The sequence below is a fragment of the Mobula hypostoma genome, chromosome 4 (genome assembly GCF_963921235.1).
Source record: "Mobula hypostoma chromosome 4, sMobHyp1.1, whole genome shotgun sequence".
Lineage (NCBI taxonomy): Eukaryota > Metazoa > Chordata > Chondrichthyes > Myliobatiformes > Myliobatidae > Mobula > Mobula hypostoma.
The window spans coordinates 70,487,602-70,507,458 of NC_086100.1; the positions used below are offsets into that span (position 1 = coordinate 70,487,602).

Below are 19,857 nucleotides of genomic sequence, written 5' to 3' on the forward strand. Positions count from 1 at the left end.
AAGATGTTGTTTATATTGTATTATTCAACTGATGACTAATTGGAGCTAGTTAAGTGAAGGCAGCAGGCCTATTGTGGAGCTGAAACTAGCTGTGAATAGTAGTAGAGCAACTGGTAGTTACGTTGTACTCCGTGTATGCGTCATTTATTCCTTACATGCAAATAAAAAGGCCAAATACTAAGAGGGTTGTGGACTTGGTCTAGGCTGCAGTATCTGAAAGTACAACTATTTCAAGTTCAAAGTAAATTTTATTATCAAAGTTCAGTACATGTATGATACCATATACAACCTTAACAATACACAAAATGCTGGAGCAACTCAGCAGGTCAGGCAGCATCTATGGAAAAGAGCATAGTCAATATTTTGGGCCAAGACCCTTCATCAGGACTGGAAGAAAAAAAAAGATGAGAAGTCAGAGCAAGAAGGTAGGGGGAGGAAGAAGTAGAAAGTGGTAGGTGATAGGTGAAACTAAGAGAGGAGGGAGGGGTGAAGAAAAGGGTAAGGAAGTTGATTGGTAAAAGAGATAAAGGGCTGGAGAAAGGGGAGTCTGATAGGAGAGGGTAGAAGACCATGGAAGAAAGAGAAGGGGGAAGAGCACAGAGGGAGGTGATGGGCAGGTAAGACGATAAGGTGGGTGAAGGGAATGGTGTGCGGAGCGGTGCAATTACTGGAATTTTGATAAATCAATGTTCATGGCATCAGGTTGGAGGCTACCGAGATGGAATATAAGGTTTGTGTCTCCAACCTGAGTGCGGTCTCTTCATGGCTGTGTGTGTGTAATATATATGCACACGTACGTGTACACACACACACACACACACACACACACACACACACACGTGTTTATCCGCCATTCTGGTGTTGTTGCGCTGAGTGTATGCATTCAATGTCTCCCACCTCACCCCAATGTATTCTTATAATGGGTTGGCTTTTGATGCTTCCCTGCCATACACCATTTTCCATTTCTTTAGTAATTGGGGTTTATCAATGTGTATATATTGTTTGTATGTTGTATTTAAGGTAGATACTTCTGTTTGTTTAGTAATATGATTGTAACAACATTGTTGGATGCATCATATTCCGATTCATGTTGTCTTAAGTTAACTTTGTGGGTAATCGGAGCTGGTATGTGTGTAATAAACACTGCTTATCGTTCTCAGTAGAAGAAGAAGAGAGAGATCAGGCTGCCAGGAGTTCACTCTGTACAAAAGTAGTATGGAGCAATTGTTGTGTTTTCTGGAAGATATAGTTTTGTAAATATTGGCAGTTTTCTTTTTGCTATTTTCACTAATTTTTGATGCACTTAATCAACACTCTTGCATTGTAGTGCGAAGCAACTTCAGCCATTGCTTTTCTTCAGTCATAACCCTCGTATCTAACGTGGTCATAAATAGCCTCTGGTGTATTGCTTTCAGTTGCATGGGATCATTCCCATGTTTCGGTGGCTGTTTTCATATTGTAGTGTAATTGCCAAGAGGGTGGTTCAGCATTTTTCATACAGTGCAGCAAATACAATGCAGGATCACTTTTGTTGGATTTGACACAAAGCTCACAGGAACAAGAGGAAGTTATGCAAACAAGGCAGTTTAAGGAACATTCCATAGCAGTAACAATGAATCATCCATTAATTCCTTCTCAGCAGCAGATAGATTGCCATATTTCCCACAAAAGGCCAGCAAAGTTAGAATTTCAGAAAGCATAGCTTAAGAAATGTATGTAGATGTTACACCTCAATTTACATGGATATAAGATGACAGGATTGACAACAAACGAATAACTTTATTAATTGAGATCCAGTGCAGAATAGGCCCCCTAGCAATCCCCTGATTTAACTAGTCAGTCTTTGGACTGTGGGAGTACCCAGTGGAATCCCATGCAGTCACAAAGAGAACGTAAAAACTCCTTTCAAGCAGTGGTGGGATTTGAAAATGGGTTGCCTCTACTGTAAAGCATTGTGCTAACCAATACACTACCCTGCCACCCCAACTTTACACCAGTAAGAAAAGGAAGCCATATTTCTTTTGTAGGTAAGTTTGAAAATTATGTCTATGTTCTGAATCCTTTTTTCAACAATATGATTCATAACATAGATGAAACAAATATACACTCGGTGGTCACTGTATTAGGTACACCCATAGCCCTGCTCCTTAATGAAAATATCTAATCAGCAATATGGCAGCAATTTAATGCATAAAAGCTCATAAAGATGAAGTTGTTGTTAGATCAAACATCAGATTGGAGAAGTACTGTGCTCTAATTTGATGGGGAAGTGATTGTTGGTGCCAGTTGGTCCCAGAAACTGTTTATCTCCTGGGATCTTCACACGCATTAGTGTTTAGAGTTTACGGAAAATGGCGAAATAAAAACTAAATTCATCCAGGAAGTGGCAGTTTTGTGGGCAAAAACACCTTGTTAATGAGAAAGGTCAGAGGAAAATGGCCAGATCAAGTTGACGGGTATGATGGTAAGTCAGATAACTACGTGTTAGAACAGTGGTGAGCATCTCTGAATGCACAACGTTCTTGAACTTTGAAATGGTCGGGCTGTACCAGGTCCCACTCCTGTACCTAATAAAGTTGCCACTGAGTGCATTTGTACAATGTTTGGCTATGCTTGGCTTAATTTGTAGCTCAATTAAAAATAAGATTTTATTTTACATTGTTTTGTGATTTAAGAGTGCTGAGCTTTCTATGGTACATGAATTAATACCTATTAATTCATACCTTGTTCAATATGAGCAATTAGGTGAGAATTTATTCTTTATTTTAATCTTAATATGCTTCAATTAATAAATGTATTACCTAATAGCACACCAAGAAGGCATTTTGTTCAGAATCAGGCTTATTAACACTGCCTTATATGATGTAGTTCCTTGCAGTTGTCATGGCTGGGGGACGTAGTGGGGATAAACTTCTAGTACCGCCAAAATGCTCCCAATAGCGTGTGTCTCAAATAGCCTCTGACAATCAAGTCCAGCTCCTGGATTTCATGTGTGGCTTAGCTATTAAGCCCAGTGAAACCATTTTTACTGGTGGGAGAAGGGGCAAAAGTGGGTTACTAGTGCCTCAAAACCAGTTGCTTTGGGCGGATGGGGCTAGTCAGCCATAGATGGTAGCTCACTTAGGAGAAGGAAAACTCAGATCTGAAAACCTGCTGCCTTGCAGCTACACCCACTTATGGGGAAGGCTTTGGGAGCATAACGTGGACATTAGCTAACCCCAGCCAACAGAAGACCTGCTAAATGATGTGCAAACTATTGTTTTGCAGTAATAGTACAGTGCAAAGATATGAGATTATAGGTGTCCCCTGCTTTTCGAACGTTCGCTTTACGCGACCTCAGTGTTACGAAAGACCTGCATTAGTTCCCTGTTTTCGCTAACAGAAGGTGTTTTCACTGTTACGAAAAAAATCAGCGCGTGATAAAAGGCAGTGCGCGTCCTGAGCAGCCGCTCCCCCCCGGATTCGGAACGGCATTGCTTAAACACATTGCATTGAGCAGCTGTTAGCAAGATGAGTTCTAAGGTGTCGGAAAAGCCTGAAAGAGCTTGTAAGGGTGTTACACTTAGCGTAAAACTAGACATAATTAAGCGTTTTGATTGTGGTGAACGAAATAAGGACAAAGTGAGCTTGGCTTGTGGAAGTTGATGAATATGATGTTGAAGAGTTTTTGACATCCCCTGACCAAGAACTGATAGATGAAGAGCTGATGCAATTGGAAGAGGAAAGGAAACCTAATTCATTAGCGAAATGAACGTGAAGCAACTGCATGAGATTTTCGCTGCAATGATGAAGTGCGACTTTAATTTTGAAAGGGTACGTAGGTTTAGGGGATATTTGCAAGATGGTTTGAGTGCTTACAAAGAACTGTATGATAGAAAAATGCGCGCGGCTCAGCAGTCAAGCAAGCCTTCCACATCAGCCACAGCAGACGACGAACTTCGACCTTCGACATCGAGGCGGGCAGTCATAGGAGAAGATGAGCTGCCTGCTCTAATGGAAACAGACGACGACGAGATGACACCCCAGTGTCCCACCACCCCAATCCACAGGCCATGGACAGATACCAATTCGCGGAGAATGTAGCGGTAGCCGCGAGGCACACAGCACATCTTTAAGAAAAAAGCTGAAATAAACATGCTAATTAAGTAGGTGCCACCCGACACATAATCGTCGGCCCAGATCAGAGGCGATGCAATCGGAAATCGGCACTGATCTGGCCCGACAATTACGTGCCGGGCGGCACCTAATTAATTAGTATGTTTATTTTGGCTTTTTTCTTAAAGATGTGCTGGATGCCTCCTGGCTACTGCTGCACCCCTGTATGCTTCGTGGTTCGGTATCGGTCGGTGGCCTGGAGGGTGGGAGCCACTGGACCACCCCACCTGCAACGACTCAGCCTAACACACCATCATCAGTATGCTCGGCGCTGTCCCGATTCCGGTAAGTGATACTACACTGTACACACAGTATTTCTACTTTATATCGGCTGTGTATTTTTACGTGTTATTTGGTATGATTTGGCAGCTTCATAGCTTAAAGGTTACTGGAGAGAGTGTTTTTGCCAACAGTGCTTGCGTGAGATTTTCGCTGCTGAGAACAGTGCCGGCAATGATTGTGGAAAAGTATTTCTGATTTATATAGGCTGTGTATTTATCATATCATTCCTGCTTTTACTATATGTTACCGTTATTTTAGGTTTTATGTGTTATTTGGCAGGCTTTGGTAGGTTATTTTTGGGTCTGTGAACGCTCACAGAATTTTCCCATATAAATAAATGGTAATTGCTTCTTCGCTTTACGACGTTTCGGCTTACGAACAGTTTCATAGGAACGCCCTACCTTTGGATGGCGGGGGAAACCTGTACTATTAATTAATAAACTGTGCAGGAAAAGAGGAATAATGACATAGTGTTGATTGTTTATGAACCAATCAGATGGCAGAGAGAAAGAAGCTCCTTCTGAATCATTGAATGTAAGTCTTCAGGTTCCTGTACCATCTCCTTGATGGTGGTAACAAGAAGAGAACATGTCTCAGATGATGAGGGTCCTTAATGATGGATGCCGTCTTCTTGAGGCAATGCCTCAATGGGAGGAGTGTTGTATTCATGATGGAGCAGGATTAACCTACAATCCTTGTCAGTGTCTTTAGATCTTGTGCATTGGCGCCTTCATACCAGGTAATGATGCATCTGGTTCAAATGCTCTTCACTGTACAACTACAGAAATTTGTAAGATTTTTCAGTGACATATCAAATCTCCTCAAACTCCCAACAAATTCGAACCACTGGCACACCTTTATGATTGCACTAATGTGCTGGGCCCAGGACAGATCCTCTGAGATTCGACACCTAAGAAATTAAATTTGCTTACTCTTTCTACCGCTGATCTCTCAATAAAGACTAGTGCATGTTCTCCCAAGTGCAGATTAGTAATTGTATAAAAGTATTTTGGTAATTTGCTGAAAGAATTCTTTGGTTCATCAGGGACTTTTATAAAGGCAAAATGTATTAAATAACTCCACACCAAATTAGAATGTTTCTGAATTTACAAAATGCAAAATAAGGTGTGTTTTTATTTAAATTCTGAAACAAGCAATTTCACTGTAGAAGTAAGGAGTTTGCTGCAGGATATTCAATACAGCATGAACAAGTATGAATAATGTTCTGTAAAAATGCAAGCTAATGTTGATAAAAGAGTGTGCTTTAAATGTATTCTAATCTGCGTGAGAATTATTTTCCGATCTTAATACCTCGCTCTGGTTAAGTTGGGACTGATGAACTGTCTGCTTCTGCAGAAAATGTTTTTCTATCTGTTAGCAGTTACCACTTGATTTAAAAATAACTAAACTGTTACATCAGGATTAAATCAAAAGAAAATCATTCACTGGAATTCGGGAGAATGAGCGAATTCATTGAAACCTACCAAATGTTGAAAGGTCTCGATGGAGTGGATGAGAGAATGTTTCTTATGGTGGGGGAGTCTAAGACACAGAGGACACAGCCTCAGAATAGAAGAGTATTCTCTTAGAATGGAGGTGAGGAGGAATTCCTTTTACTAGAGAGTGGTGAATCTGTGGAATTTGTTGCCACAGGCAGCTGTGGAGGCCAAGTCACTGGGTATATTTAAAGCAATGGTTGATAGATTCTTGATTGGCCAGGGCATGAAGAGATACAGGCAGAAGACAGGAGAGGGAAAATGGATTAGCTATGATGAAATGGTGGAGCAGACTTGATGAGCCAAATGGCCTAATTCTACTCCAATATCTTATTGTCTTATAGTCTTCTATCAGCTCGTATTTTCCAGGAACAAATTCTGAATATATTATTTCTAAAAAGCCTTACCCCATGCATGCTGTCATTTCCCATTGCTTCCATGACCACATGACTATCAGATCAGGTGCGTATTTAATTGCTAATAGTAAAGAAATACTGTTCACTGATAACTACAAAGGCTTTTGTTTTCTTATCATTTTGTCCCAAATGGCTTGTAATCAAGCATTTTCTATTGGTGATCTATTCATGTTGTTGAGCAATATTCATTTGCAAAGAGCAACTGATGACATTTTTAATAACTTTCAAATATGACAGGAAAGTTTTAAAAAAAATGTTTGGGTTGTAGATGTGAGATTAATGTAAATGTTAAATCAACACGTTTTAAAATTGTGTGCTTTTTAAATTTTGATATGTTCAGTATTATTCTGAATTCCATAAATATTTGGATCATTTTAAAAGCAATCTTAAGCAGACATTTATCCACAATCTAAATATGTGTAAGAGATAGGGAGTTTATTTTTACCAACTACACATTTTATCAGATATTGTTCATCATTTTTCATGAATAAATATAGTTTCAGAAACTTCTATAGATGTACCATGGAGAGCATTCTGACAGGCTGCATGACTGTCTGGTATGGAGGAGCTACTGCACAGGACCGAAAGAAGCTGCAGAGGGTTGTAAATCTAGTCAGCTCCATCTTGTGCACTAGCCTACAAAGTACTCAGGACATCTTCAAGGAATGGTTTCTCAGAAAAGTAGCTTCCATTATTAAGGACCTCCAGCACTCAGGGCATGCCCTTTTCTCACTGTTACCATCAGACAGGAGGTACCAGAGGCCTGAAGGCACACACTCAGCGATTCAGGAACAGCTTCTTCCCCTCTGCTGTCTGATTCCTAAATGGACATTGAACCCCTGAGCAATACATCACTTGTTTTTAATATATATTATTTCTGATTTTTGCACAGCTTTTAATATATTCAATATATCTATACTGTAATTGATTTATTAATTATTTTTTTTCTTCTATATTATGTATTGCATTGAACTGCTACTGCTAAGTTAACAAATTTCATGACACTTGCCGGTGATAATAAACCTGATTCTGAAACAACATCAAAATCATATTCTTTGGTGAGACGTAACACTTGATTGAAATTCTCAGCAGCAATAGTGCTGAAAATATTTAAATTTGTTTAACAGTTTCCTAATTCTGTGTCAATTTCATCTGCAACCACTTGCACACCCTTTGGTTGGAGCAAGGTGTCACTGACAACAGCTTGTGGATGTTTAGCCCTGCACATGCTACAATCGGAAATTGCCTTTGATTTCACAGGGCTTTGGCTAAGAGTGTAGATGTAATTTCTTTGAAACTACAGTTCTGTACCAATGGCTGCACTAAGAAGTAAAAAGTTTTTCCTGTGCAGTTATTCTAAACCAACTTATTTATACTTCCACCATACTTTAGCAGAATTAACTGGAAATGTTTCTTATTTGTTTGTACTTGTCACTTTCTAAGAAAGTGATTATATTATCTGGTGTAACCCCCTGTTGAGGGGTTTTGTTATAGTTTCAGTAAAGCACGGAAGCAATGGGAATTACTTTGCTGTTGCTACTTGCTAATTATGAAAAAGGAATGGCAGCGGCTAACTTTCATTAGGAGTTTGAGGAGATTTGGTATGTCTCCAAATACTCCATCAAATTTCTACAGATGTAGAATATTCAAAGATGGAGAACATTCAAACAGATTGCTTCACCATATGGTATGGAGGAGGGCACTGCACAGGGTTGTAAAGGGGTGTTAACTCAGCCAGCCCTATCATCGTAGTAGCTTTACAAATTTCACCACTAATGTCAGTTATAATAAACCTGATTCTGTCTCTGACACAGTGGTGTGAATTTAATTTTCCGAGGGGGCTCTCAAATACAGGTCAAAATGTTGATGTTAAAATGCCAACTGGTTCCTTTCTATGGGTGACTCATCTATTGGCATAACCACTGGAAAATGTTTAGTACGAACTGATTTTGATTTATTAGACCCAACAGTTTAAACCAATCTTAAAAAACAGGCATTTATCCAACATACCATCAATCTGAGTGTGTACGTATGTGGGAGGGTTGTTTTATCTAATAATTGTACTAGGCTTCTGCTAATATTCTCTAGTTTGCCTGAATCCAATTCAAGAATTAACAGCACAGTAGTTAAATGCCGGCTAACTTGAATCTATTTACAAACCCCATTTCCAGAAAAGTTGGGATATTTTCCAAAATGCAATAAAAAAAATCTGTGATATGTTAATTCACGTGAACCTTTATTTAACTGACAAAAGTACAAAGAAAAGATTTTCAATAGTTTTACTGACCAACTTAATTGTATTTTGTAAATATACACAAATTTAGAATTTGATGGCTGCAACACATTGAACAAAAGTTAGGACAGAGTTAAAATAAGATTGAAAAGTGCACAGAATATTCAAGTAACACTGGTTTGGAAGACTCCACATTAAGCAGGCTAATTGGTAGCAGTTGAGGTATCATGACTGGGTATAAAAGTAGCGTCTATCAAAGGCTCAATCTTTGCAAGCAAGGATGGGTCGTGGCTCACCCCTTTGTGCCAAAATTCGTGAGAGAATTTTATCAGTTCAAAAGGAACATTTCTCAATGCAAGATTGCAGAGAATTTAGGTCTTTCAACATCTACAGTACATAATATTGTGAAAAGATTCAGAGTATTCGGAGACATCTCAGTGCGTAAAGGGCAAGGTCGGAAACCACTGTTGAATGCGCGTGATCTTCGAGCCCTCAGGCGGCACTGCCTAAGAAACTGTCATGCTACTGTGACAATTATAGCCACCTGGGCTCAGGAGTACTTCGGAAAACCATTGTCACTCAACACAGTCTGTCACTACATCCAGAAATGCAACTTGAAGCTGTATTACGCAAGGAGGAAGCCATACATCAACTCTATGCAGAAACGCCAGCGAGTTCTCTGGGCCCGAGCTCATCTCAGATGGACCGAAAGACTGTGGAACCGTATGCTGTGGTCAGATGAGTCCACATTTCAGCTAGTTTTCGGAAAAAATGGGCGTCGAGTTCTCAGTGCCAAAGATGAAAACGACCATCCAGATTGTTATCAGCGAAAGGTGCAAAAGCCAGCATCTGTGATGGTATGGGAGTGCATCAGTGCCCACGGCATGGGTGAGTTGCATGTATCTGAAGGTACCATTGACTCTGAAAATGAATGGCGCATCATGAAGAGGAGAATCAGACAACGGCGACCACGGACTGTTGAGCAGCTGAAGTCTTATATCAAGCAAGAATGGACAAAATTTCCAATTGCAAATCTACTACAATTAGTATCCTCAGTTCTAAAACGATTAAAAAGTGTTATTAAAAGGAAAGGTGATGTAACACAATGGTAAACATGTCTCTGTCCCAACTTTTGTTGTGTGTTGCAGCCATCAAATTCTAAATTCGTGTATGTTTACAAAATACAATTAAGTTGGTCAGTAAAACTATTGAAAATCTTTTCTTTGTACTTTTGTCAGTTAAATAAATGTTCACGTGAATTAACATACCACAGATTTTTGTTTTTATTGCATTTTGGAAAATATCCCAACTTTTCTGGAAATGGCATTTGTAGATATGTAACTCTGAAATTTCCATTAAGTTTCCTGTTCCTTACATAAACCAAATCCGATGATTGATTGGGGGAGGTATGACCTGTACAAAAGTAACGGGTTGCACCTGAACCTGAGGGGAACCAGTATTCTCGCGGACAGGTTTGTTAGAGCTGTTGGGGAGGGTTTAAACTAATATGGCAGGAGTGTGGGAACCAGAGTGGAAGGACTCAGGATAGGATGGATGGTAAAAAAGCAGAGATAGCATACAGTCAGATTATCAGGAAGGGCAAGCAGATGATAGAATGCAATTGCAGCCAGCAAGGTGAGTATCAGTACATTAGGGATGCAGAATCAAAAAGGGTAGCAAAATACAATACTCAGTGTTATTTCTCAATGCATGGAGTACAAGGTGGATGATCTTGTTGCACTTTTACAGATTGTCAGGTATGATGTTGTGGCATTCACTGAATCGTGGTTGAAGAATGGTTGTAGTTGGGAGCTGAATGACCAAGGTTATATGTTATATTGGAGGGGCAGGAAGATAGGCAGAGGGGGTGGTGTGGCTCTGCTGGTAAAAAAAAAAGGCGTCAAATCAGTAGAAAGCTGTGACATAGGGTTGGGAGATGGTGAATCCTAGTGGGTTGAGTTAAGAATCTGCAAGGATAAAAGGACCCTGATGGCAGTTGTGTACAGGCCTCCCAACAGTGGCTGGGAGGTGGACCACAGATTACAACAGGAAATAGAAAAGGTGTGTCAAAAGGGCAATGGTATGATGGTCACAGGAGATTTCAACATGCAGGTCGATTGGGAAAATCAGCTTAGAAATACATCTCAAGAGAGTGAGTTTGTCGAATGCCTACGAGCTGGATTTTTAGAACAGTTTGTCATTGAGTCTAATAGGCGATAAGCTATACAGGGTTGGGTGTTATGTAATGAACCAGAGGTGATTAGGGAGCTTAAGGTAAAAGAACCCTTAGGAGATAGTGATTACAATGTGATTGAATTTAACTTGAAATTTGACGGAACGTAAAGTCTGCTGTCGCAGTATTTTAGTGGAGAAAAGGAAATTACAGTGGTATGTGAAAGGAGTTGGCCACAGTAAATTGGAAGGAGATGCTGGCAGGGACAACAGCAGAGCAGCAACAGCGTATGTTTCTGGTTAAAAAAAAATAAGGAAGGTGCGGGATAGATGTATTCCAAAAATGGAGAGATACTCAAATGGCAAAATAATACAACTGTGGCTGACAAGGGAAGTCAAAGCTAATGTAAAAGCAAAGGAGGAGGTATACAATGAAGCAAAATTTAGTGGGAAGACAGGACTGGGAAGCATATAAAACCCTACTAAAAGAATCAATAGGAGGGAAAAGATGAAATATGAAAGCAAACTAGCAAACAATATCAAGTGGATAGTAGCTTTTTCAAGTATGTAAAAAAAAATTAAAAAGGATGAGATTGAATATAGGACCGCTAGAAAATGAGGCTAGAGAAATAATAATAGGGGACAAGGAGATGGCAGATGAACTAAGTGTTTTGCATCAGCCTTCACTGTGGAAGGCAGTAGCAGTGTATCAGATATTGAAGGGTGCGAGGGGAGAGAAGTGAGTGCAGTTACTATTACAAGGGAGAAGGTGTTCAGAAAGCTGAAAGACTAAAGGTACATAAGTCGTGTTGGCCAGATGAACTGCACCCCAGGGTTCTGAAAGAAGTAGCGGTAGAGAATGTGGAAGCATTCGTAATAATCTTTCAAAAATCATTGGACTCTGGCATGGTATACCAGAGGACTGGAAAATTGTAAATATCACTCCTCTCTTTAAGAAAGGAGGAATGCAGCAAAAAGGAAATTGTAGACCAGTTAGCCTGACCTCAGTGGTTGGGAAGATATTGGAATCAATTATTAAGGAAGAGTTCATGGAATACTTGGTGACACAGGACAAAATAGGGTCTTGCCTGATGAACCTGTTGAAATTTGAGAAGATTACAAGTAGGATAGATGAGGGGGGTGTTGAGGATGTTGTATATTTGGACTTTCAAAAGGCCTTTGACAAGGTTCCACACATGAGGCTGCTTACCAGGTTAAGAGCCCATGGTATTACAGGAAAGTTACTGTCATGCTTAGAGCATTGGCTAATTGGTAGGAGGCAGGGAGTGGGAATAAAAGGATCCTTTTCTGGTTGGCTGCCAGTGACTCATGGTGTTCTACAGGGGTCGGTGTTGGGACCACTTCTTATGCTGCGTATCAATGATTTAGATGATGGAATAGATGACTTTGTTGCCAAGTTTGCAGATGATATGAAGATTGGTGGAGGGGCAGGTAGTGATGAGGAAACAGGTAGACTGCAGAAGGACTTGGATAGATGAGAAGAATAGGCAAGAGAGCGGCAATGCAGTACAATGTTGGAAAATGCATGGTCATGCACTTTGGTAGTAGAAATAGATGTGCAGTCTATTTTCTAAATGGAGAGAAAATCCAAAAATCTGAGATGCAAAGGGACTTGGGAGTCCTTGTGCAGAACACCCTAAAAGTTAACTTGCAGGTTGAGTTGGGGGTGAGGAAGGCAAAATGCCATGTTAGCATTCATTTCAAGAGGTCTTGAATACAAGAGCGTGGATGTGAAGTTGAGGTCTCACCTTGACTGTTGTGAACAGTTTTGGTCTCCTTATCTAAGAAAAGATATACTGGCATTGGAGAGGGTTTCGAGGAGGTTCACAAGGATGATTATGGGAATGAAAGGGTTATCATATGACAAACACTTGATAGATCTGGGCCTGTACTTGCTGGAATTCAGAACAATGAGTGGGATCTCTTTGAATCCTTTTGAATGTTTCGAATGCCTAGACAGAGTAGATGTGAAAAGGATGCTTCCCATGGTGGGAGAGTCTAGATTAAGAGGGCAGAACCTCAGGATAGAGGGGCATCATTTAAAACAGATGTGGAGAAATTTCTTTAGCCAGAATGTGGAATTTATTACCACAGGCAGCTGTAAAGGTCGGGTCATTGGATGTGTTCTTGATTGGACATGACATCAAAGGTTCTGGAGAGAAGGCCGGGGAGTGGGGCTGAGGAGGGAAGAAAAGGATCAGCCATGACTGAATGTGGAGCAGACTCTTTGGGCCAAATGGACTAATTCTGCTCCTATGTTTTATGGTCTTACGATGTAACAGAAATATAAAATACTTCACACAACCAGTGGCAAAGGAAGTAAAAATCATAATGGTTTTTAATAATGTTTTAAATATTTTACATACTTACATATCTGTCCAGTACTGGACAGAGGGAGCAGTGCCGCAAGACATGAGAGACTGCAACATTGTCACCCTATATAAGAACAAAGGGGATAGAAGCAACTGTAACAACTACAGGGGAATCTCCTTGCTGAGCATCGTTGGGAAGGTCTTCGCCCGTGTGGTCCTGAACAGACTGCAGAAAATAGCCGAAAGGGTATATCCCGAGTCTCGGTGCGGTTTCAGGTCAGAACGCTCCACAATCGACATGATCTTCTCCCTTCGACAGCTACAAGAGAAATACAGAGAGCAAAAGCAACCACTCTACATCACAAACAACAGGAATTCTGCAGATGCTGGAAATTCAAGCAACACACATCAAAGTTGCTGGTGAATGCAGCAGGCCAAGCAGCATCTGTAGGAAGAGGTGCAGTCGACGTTTCAGGCCAAGACCCTTCGTCAGGACTAACTGAAGGAAGAGTGAGTCTACATCACTTTCATTGACCTTACGAAGGCCTTCGAACTTGTGAGCAGAGACGGCCTGTTCAAAATCCTCGCCGGGATTGGCTGTCCCCCGAGGCTTCTCTGGATAGTTCAGTCATTCCACACAGACATGAAGGGCGTCGTTCAGTTCAACGGCTTTTCTTTGGAGGCCTTCAACATCCGCAGCGGTGTGAAGCAGGGCTGTGTATTTACCCCCACCCTGTTTGGCATCTTCTTCGCAGTCATGCTGAAGCACACCTTTGGAACATCTACTGATGGTGTCTACCTCCACACCAGATCGGACGGGAGGCTGTTCAATCTGTCCCGGCTGAGGGCAAAGACCAAGGTTCGCAAAGTGCTCATCAGGGACATGTTGTTTGCAGATGATGCGGCACTGGCAACACACTCTGAAGAGCAACTGCAACACCTCATGGACAGCTTCTCAAGAGCCTGCCAGGACTTCAGCTTGACCATCAGCCTGAAGATGACCAACGTTTTGGGCCAAGGCATTGAGCACCCTCCTGCCATTATCATCAACAACTACGAGCTGGAGGTAGTTCACGAGTTTATATACCTTGGCTCCACCATCATGGACATCCTCTCCCTAGACACCAAGATCAACAGACGGATCGGACGAGCAGCCTCAACATTCGCCAGGCTGACACAGAGAGTCTGGGAGAACAGAAAGCTGATGACGCACACCAAAGTTGCAGTCTACAGGGCCTGCGTCCTCAGCACACTGCTTTACGGCAGCGAGACCTGGAGCCTCTACTACAGACAAGAGTGATGTCTCAACGCCTTCCAACTTCACAGCCTGAGATGCATCCTGGACATCACGTGGACTTACCGAGTCACCAACAATGAGGTCCTGGCCCGCACCCAGATACCCAGCCTCTTCACCCTGCTCCAACAACGTTGTCTCCGCTGGCTGGGCCACGTACGCTGCATGTCAGACGGGAGGATCCTGAAAGACCTGCTGTACGGGGAACTGGCCTCCGGCAAGAGAGCACAAGGGCGGCCCCATCTTCATTTCAAAGACGTTTGCAAGAGAGACATGAAGTCACTGAACATGAACGTCGAGAGGTGGGAGGGCATCGCAAGTGATCACTCTCACTAGAGGCTGGAACTACGCAGAGGTCTAAAAAGAGGAGAAGAGAAGCTGAGGCTTGCTGCTGAAGAAAAGGGCACTCGTTGGAAAAACAGCACCAAGACAACTCTGGAGGACAGCGCCTTCAAGTGCAGTCGCTGCAGCCGAGACTGTCACTCCCGTGTGGGCCTCTACAGCCACAACAGACGCTGCTCTAACACAGACTGAAGCAAGACTTTCCAGGCGCAGATCCATGGTCTCACGAGACTAACGAATGCCACCACATTTTACATAAAGAGAAATAAATTTTTGTATGTATATCTGGGATTAAGGTGGTATCTGAAACATCATCTTTTGGGTGTCAGAATTCCTCCTCTGGAATTCTGTCATAAGATCGTAGTAATCTTACCACATTGCTTTTTTTTGCTGGTGGGGGGAGAGGAGTTGGGGGGACTTTGGGGTTCTTACGTTTATCTGTCGTTCATTCTTTGGGGCACTTCTGTTTTCGTGAATATTTGTGAAGAAAAAGCATTTCGGGATGTATATTGTATACATTTCTCTGACATTAAATTGGAGCTTTGAACACTGCTTTCAGTCATTAGATTGTGCTGGTTGAAATTTGAACCTTAAAATGTGAAAAGAAATAGAGCAATATTGCCTCATTTGTGGACAAATGCTGTGTTTATGCAAATGCCTGCTTCTGTTACTAATCTGAAATATGAACAGTTGTATAGACAACTGTGCTACCTGTGTCACCTTAAGAGGATCGTAAAGTCCAGACCCTTTCAAAATTTCTTTTCCTTTTTCCCTTTTTCAGGATGTGCAGACTCTCCCTGCAACAGCTCAGAAGCCTACACTGAGTCGCATTTTGTGTGTTTCAGTCGTCCTGATTATTCTGCTTTCGACTGTGGTCTTGGGGATAATATGCACCTTCAGGTATTACCATCTTACTCAGGTATGATATACATTTTATTGGCTAAAATTTAATATTTCCTCAAGTTTGTAAACATATTGTTCAAACATTTAACAAGGGTTCAACATGTGACTGACATTGATTAGTGAAGGGCAAATTTCATCTCCCATTCAACATGTTTGTGCTTAAAATTTAGAGCATCACTTTTTAAAGTAATTTTCCTCATGTTGCAATATTATTCTATTCTAAATTAAAACAAGATTGTTTAAACAAGCACACTTATATAAACTTGACCCCAGATCTCTGTATGTTTAAGTAAAATAACAGAAAAATTAATTTTTCTTCGACGTTGTACCTCAGTGACAGAAGGAACATATATCATTAGAAACACTCACAACACGCTGGAGGAACTCAGCAGGTCGGGCAGCATCCATGGAAAAGATCAGTCGACGTTTCGGGCCGGAACCAACGTCAGACCATCTGCTGAAGGGTTCCAGCCCGAAACGTTGACTGATCTTTTCCATGGATGCTGCCCGACCTGCTGAGTTCCTCCAGCGTGTTCTGAGTGTTGCTTTGACCACAGCACCTGCAGATTATGTTGTGTTTATATATCATTAGACTTTTATAGATAGATAGATATACTTCATTGATCCCAAGGGAAATTGGGTTTTGTTACAGCCGCACCAACCAAGAATAGAGCATAAATATAGCAATACAAAAACCACAAACAATCAAATGACAATATGCAAACTATGCCAGATGGAAATAAGTCCAGGACCAGCCTATTGGCTCAGGGTGTCTGACCCTCCAGGGGAGGAGCTGTAAAGTTCGGTGGCCACAGGCAGGAACAACCTCCCATGACGCCCAGTGTTGTATCTCGGTGGAATATGGCCGGAGTCCAACAGCAACAAGTTCAATATCTGGTCTACAAACACGTTCCTTGATCGTAATATGACCAGGATTGCACCATCCATTGTTAACCAGAACAGTAAGCCCCAACTCCTTTACGCTTATCGCTCTCAGTGCACTTCCGGTCAGCCTGAATGGTCTGGAAGCCATCCATGGAAAAGTTGTGATCGGGTATGTCCTCGTGCAGCCCCAGTAAAACACATAACACTGCACTCCTGAAATGTTCTCTGATGCCTCTCTAGTGCTGTCAACTCGTCCATTTTATTACCCTCCGAACTCCTCTTCACCAAAAGTCTCTGTTGTCTCGACCCAGTCCTCTTTCCTTGCCTTTGTGATTCCCCTCTGCATCCTCTGTGTGTTTTCCTCCAGATTTCAGCAGGGGTGGCCACCGCTCTGTTCGCTAAACCAGCCGGCATAAGCGCAATCAGCTGGTCCCTGGAATAAACAATGCGACCATACTGCTGTCCCGCTAATGAGACGTGTCCGAATGTAACTATTTCCAGTGCTAAAAGCCCAAATAAAACTCTCTCTACCAGCATGTTAGAGAGGGTGCAGCTTCAACGTGTTACAGTGAAAAAAATACAACAAATAACGTAAGAAGAAAAAAGTAAGAAAACTAGTCAGAACGGCTGTAACAGGCTGCATGCTCGACCGGCGCATGCACACTCCCAGGAGGTGGATTTGAATGTCATCTTGCCTTATTAAGCAGCACTTTAATCACTGTGATGTCAGGATATGAATTTAAAGCAGTGAATTGGTTTAGAAAAGCAAAATAAAATTGCAGATGCTGAAAATACTGGAAATATTCTGCAGGTCCATCAGCATTTGTGGAGGAAGAAACAAAACAGCTTCTCGTCAAAAGCATAAGTCAGAAATCAAATTTTAAGTTGCAGTGAAAGGAGGAGGGTAAAACAAGTAAAGGGAATTTCTGTAAAATGCTGGGGACCCAGAGAGGATGAATAATGCAAATAGTGTCATTGTCTGAGAGAAGGTGATGAATGCTTGCTCTGCCTGGAGTAACAAGGAGAGAGACGAATAAAACACTGTCGAAACTGTGTGGTACAGAATATAACAGCTGTGATATGCTGAGGGACACCGTTGCCTAGGTGCAGGACAGGGGGGTGAACACCTGCCTGGTCAGCTTGGACCAGGAGAAAGCCTTCGACAGGATATCGCACACATACATGGCGGACGTGCTGTCCAAAATGGGATTTGGGGAGGGAATCCAGAATTGGATCAGACTGCTCTACACAGACATCCGTAGTGCAGTCCAGGTCAACGGGTGGGAAACAGACAGCTTCCCCATCAGGTCTGGAGTCAGGCAGGGCTGTCCTCTCTCCCCTGTCTTGTTTGTATGCTGCATTGAACCCTTTGCAGAAGCCATCAGGAGGGATGAGGGCATAAGAGGGGTGACGCTGCCAGGCAGTGGAGGGACCCAAGTGAAAACCTCTCTGTACATGGACGATGTTACCATCTTCTGCTCTGATCCGAGGTCAGTTTGCAGGCTGATTGGCATCTGCGAGCAGTTTGAGCTAGTGTCGGGGGCCAGGGTCAACCGCACGAAGAGCGAAGCCATGCTCTTCGGCAACTGGCCCGACCGATCCAGCGTCCCCTTCACCATCAGGTCTGACCACGTGAAGGTGTAGGGGTTCTGGTTCGGAGGGGCTGAGGCGTGCAACAAGAACTGGCGGGAGTGGACTGCCAAGGTGAAACAGAAACTGGGACTGTGGGGAGGGCGCTCCCTGTCGATAACAGGCAAGAACCTGGTCATCAGGTGTGAGGTGATCTCAGGGCTGCTGTACTTGGCACAGGTGTGGCCTGTCCCCCACTTCTACAGCTTGGAAATCACCCAAGCTGTCTTCAGATTCATCTGGGGATCTAAGATGGAGTGGGTCAGAGGGACCGTCATGCACAAGTCCTTGGACAATGGGGGCAAGAACGTCCCCAATGTTGCCCTCACCCTGATGGCCAGCTTCGTGTGTGGCTGCATCAGGTTGTGTGTAGAACCCAGGTATGTGGGCACCAAGTACCACTATGTGCCCAGGTTCTACCTGTCACCCTGGCTACGAAGGATGGGTCTGGCCCCACTCCCACGCAACGCCCCAGTCAGCTGGTCGTTGCCGCCATAACTGTCCTTCATAGAAAAGTTCTTCCACGAGAACGCCTTTGACCACGATATGGAGACCAACATCTGGTGCTGCTGGCAGATCATCAACTTGGTGAAAGACGCTCTTTGGTCGGCCTGAAACTTGATGATCTACCAGCACGTGGAGATGTCCGTGGGAGAATGCTGCCGACTGGCACATTCTCGGTTGCAGGAGTACGTGCTGAGGGACGCACTGAAACTTGGTGCAGTCACCGCAAGGGCCCGGTGGGGAAGGACCACGGTTTAGGGTTCTTCTCCCGCGGGAGGGGGAGGGGTCGAGTGGCGGGGAGTCTGCCCCTCAACAATGGTGTGGTAAGGTGAAACAATGGAGTGCCACGTTGGTGGCCAAAAGTATGGGTATGTAGAGACCATAAGGGAAATGTATGTAGAGGATTGAGAGTCATGGGATGGTTTATTGTATATTATTTTATTTTTGCATAAAGTATATTTTGAAATTTAACAAAATCTGTCTCAGAGGCCAATGTCAGAGTGTCTTTCAAGAGGGTGAACCCTCACAAGGCACGAGACCCAGATGGTGTACTTGGAATGGCACTGAAAACCTGTGCCAACCATCTGGCTGGAATGTTCAAGGATATCTTCAGTCTCTCAGTCAGGGGTTCCCACCTGCTTGAAAAAGGTATCAGTCATAACTCAAGAAGAGCAGAGTTAGTTGCTCAAAGACGATCACTCAATAGCACTCACATCTATGTGATGAAGTGCTTTGTGAGGTTGGTCATGGTTAGAGTTAACTTCTGCCTGAACAAGGACCTCAAATCACTGCAATTTCCCTACCACCACAAGAGGTGTACAGTGGATGCAATCTTACTGGGCTTGGACCACCTGGACGACAGCTATATGTTAGGCTGCTGTTTATTGATTACAGCTCAGCATTCAACACCATCGTCCACACAGTACCAATCAATAAGCTACAAACCTGGACCTCTGTACCCACTTCTGCAACTGGATCCTTGACTTCCTCTGGATACCACAGTCTGGGTGGATTTGAAATAACATCCCAAATGTAGATAAGCCTACAAGAGGAGAGGCTGTTCTTGATCTGGTACTGGGAAATGAACGTGGTCAGGTGTCAGGTCTCTCAGTGGGAGAGCATCTTGGAGATATGGATCACAATTCTATCTCCTTTACCATAGCACTAGAGAGAGATAGGAACAGACAAGTTAGGGAAATGTTTAATTGGAGTA

The 19,857-nt window shown here is 42.7% G+C and overlaps 1 protein-coding gene across 1 annotated transcript in view; it reads left to right on the top strand.

The window, feature by feature from the left end:
• LOC134345376 (integral membrane protein 2C-like) overlaps positions 1 to 19,857 on the top strand; it is a 59,124-nt gene that overhangs the window by 16,509 nt on the left and 22,758 nt on the right. Inside the window, exon 3 of the mRNA XM_063045930.1 lies at positions 15,505 to 15,642. Within this exon, the coding sequence (XP_062902000.1) occupies positions 15,505 to 15,642 (138 nt within the window). The remainder of the gene's footprint in view (positions 1 to 15,504; positions 15,643 to 19,857) is intronic.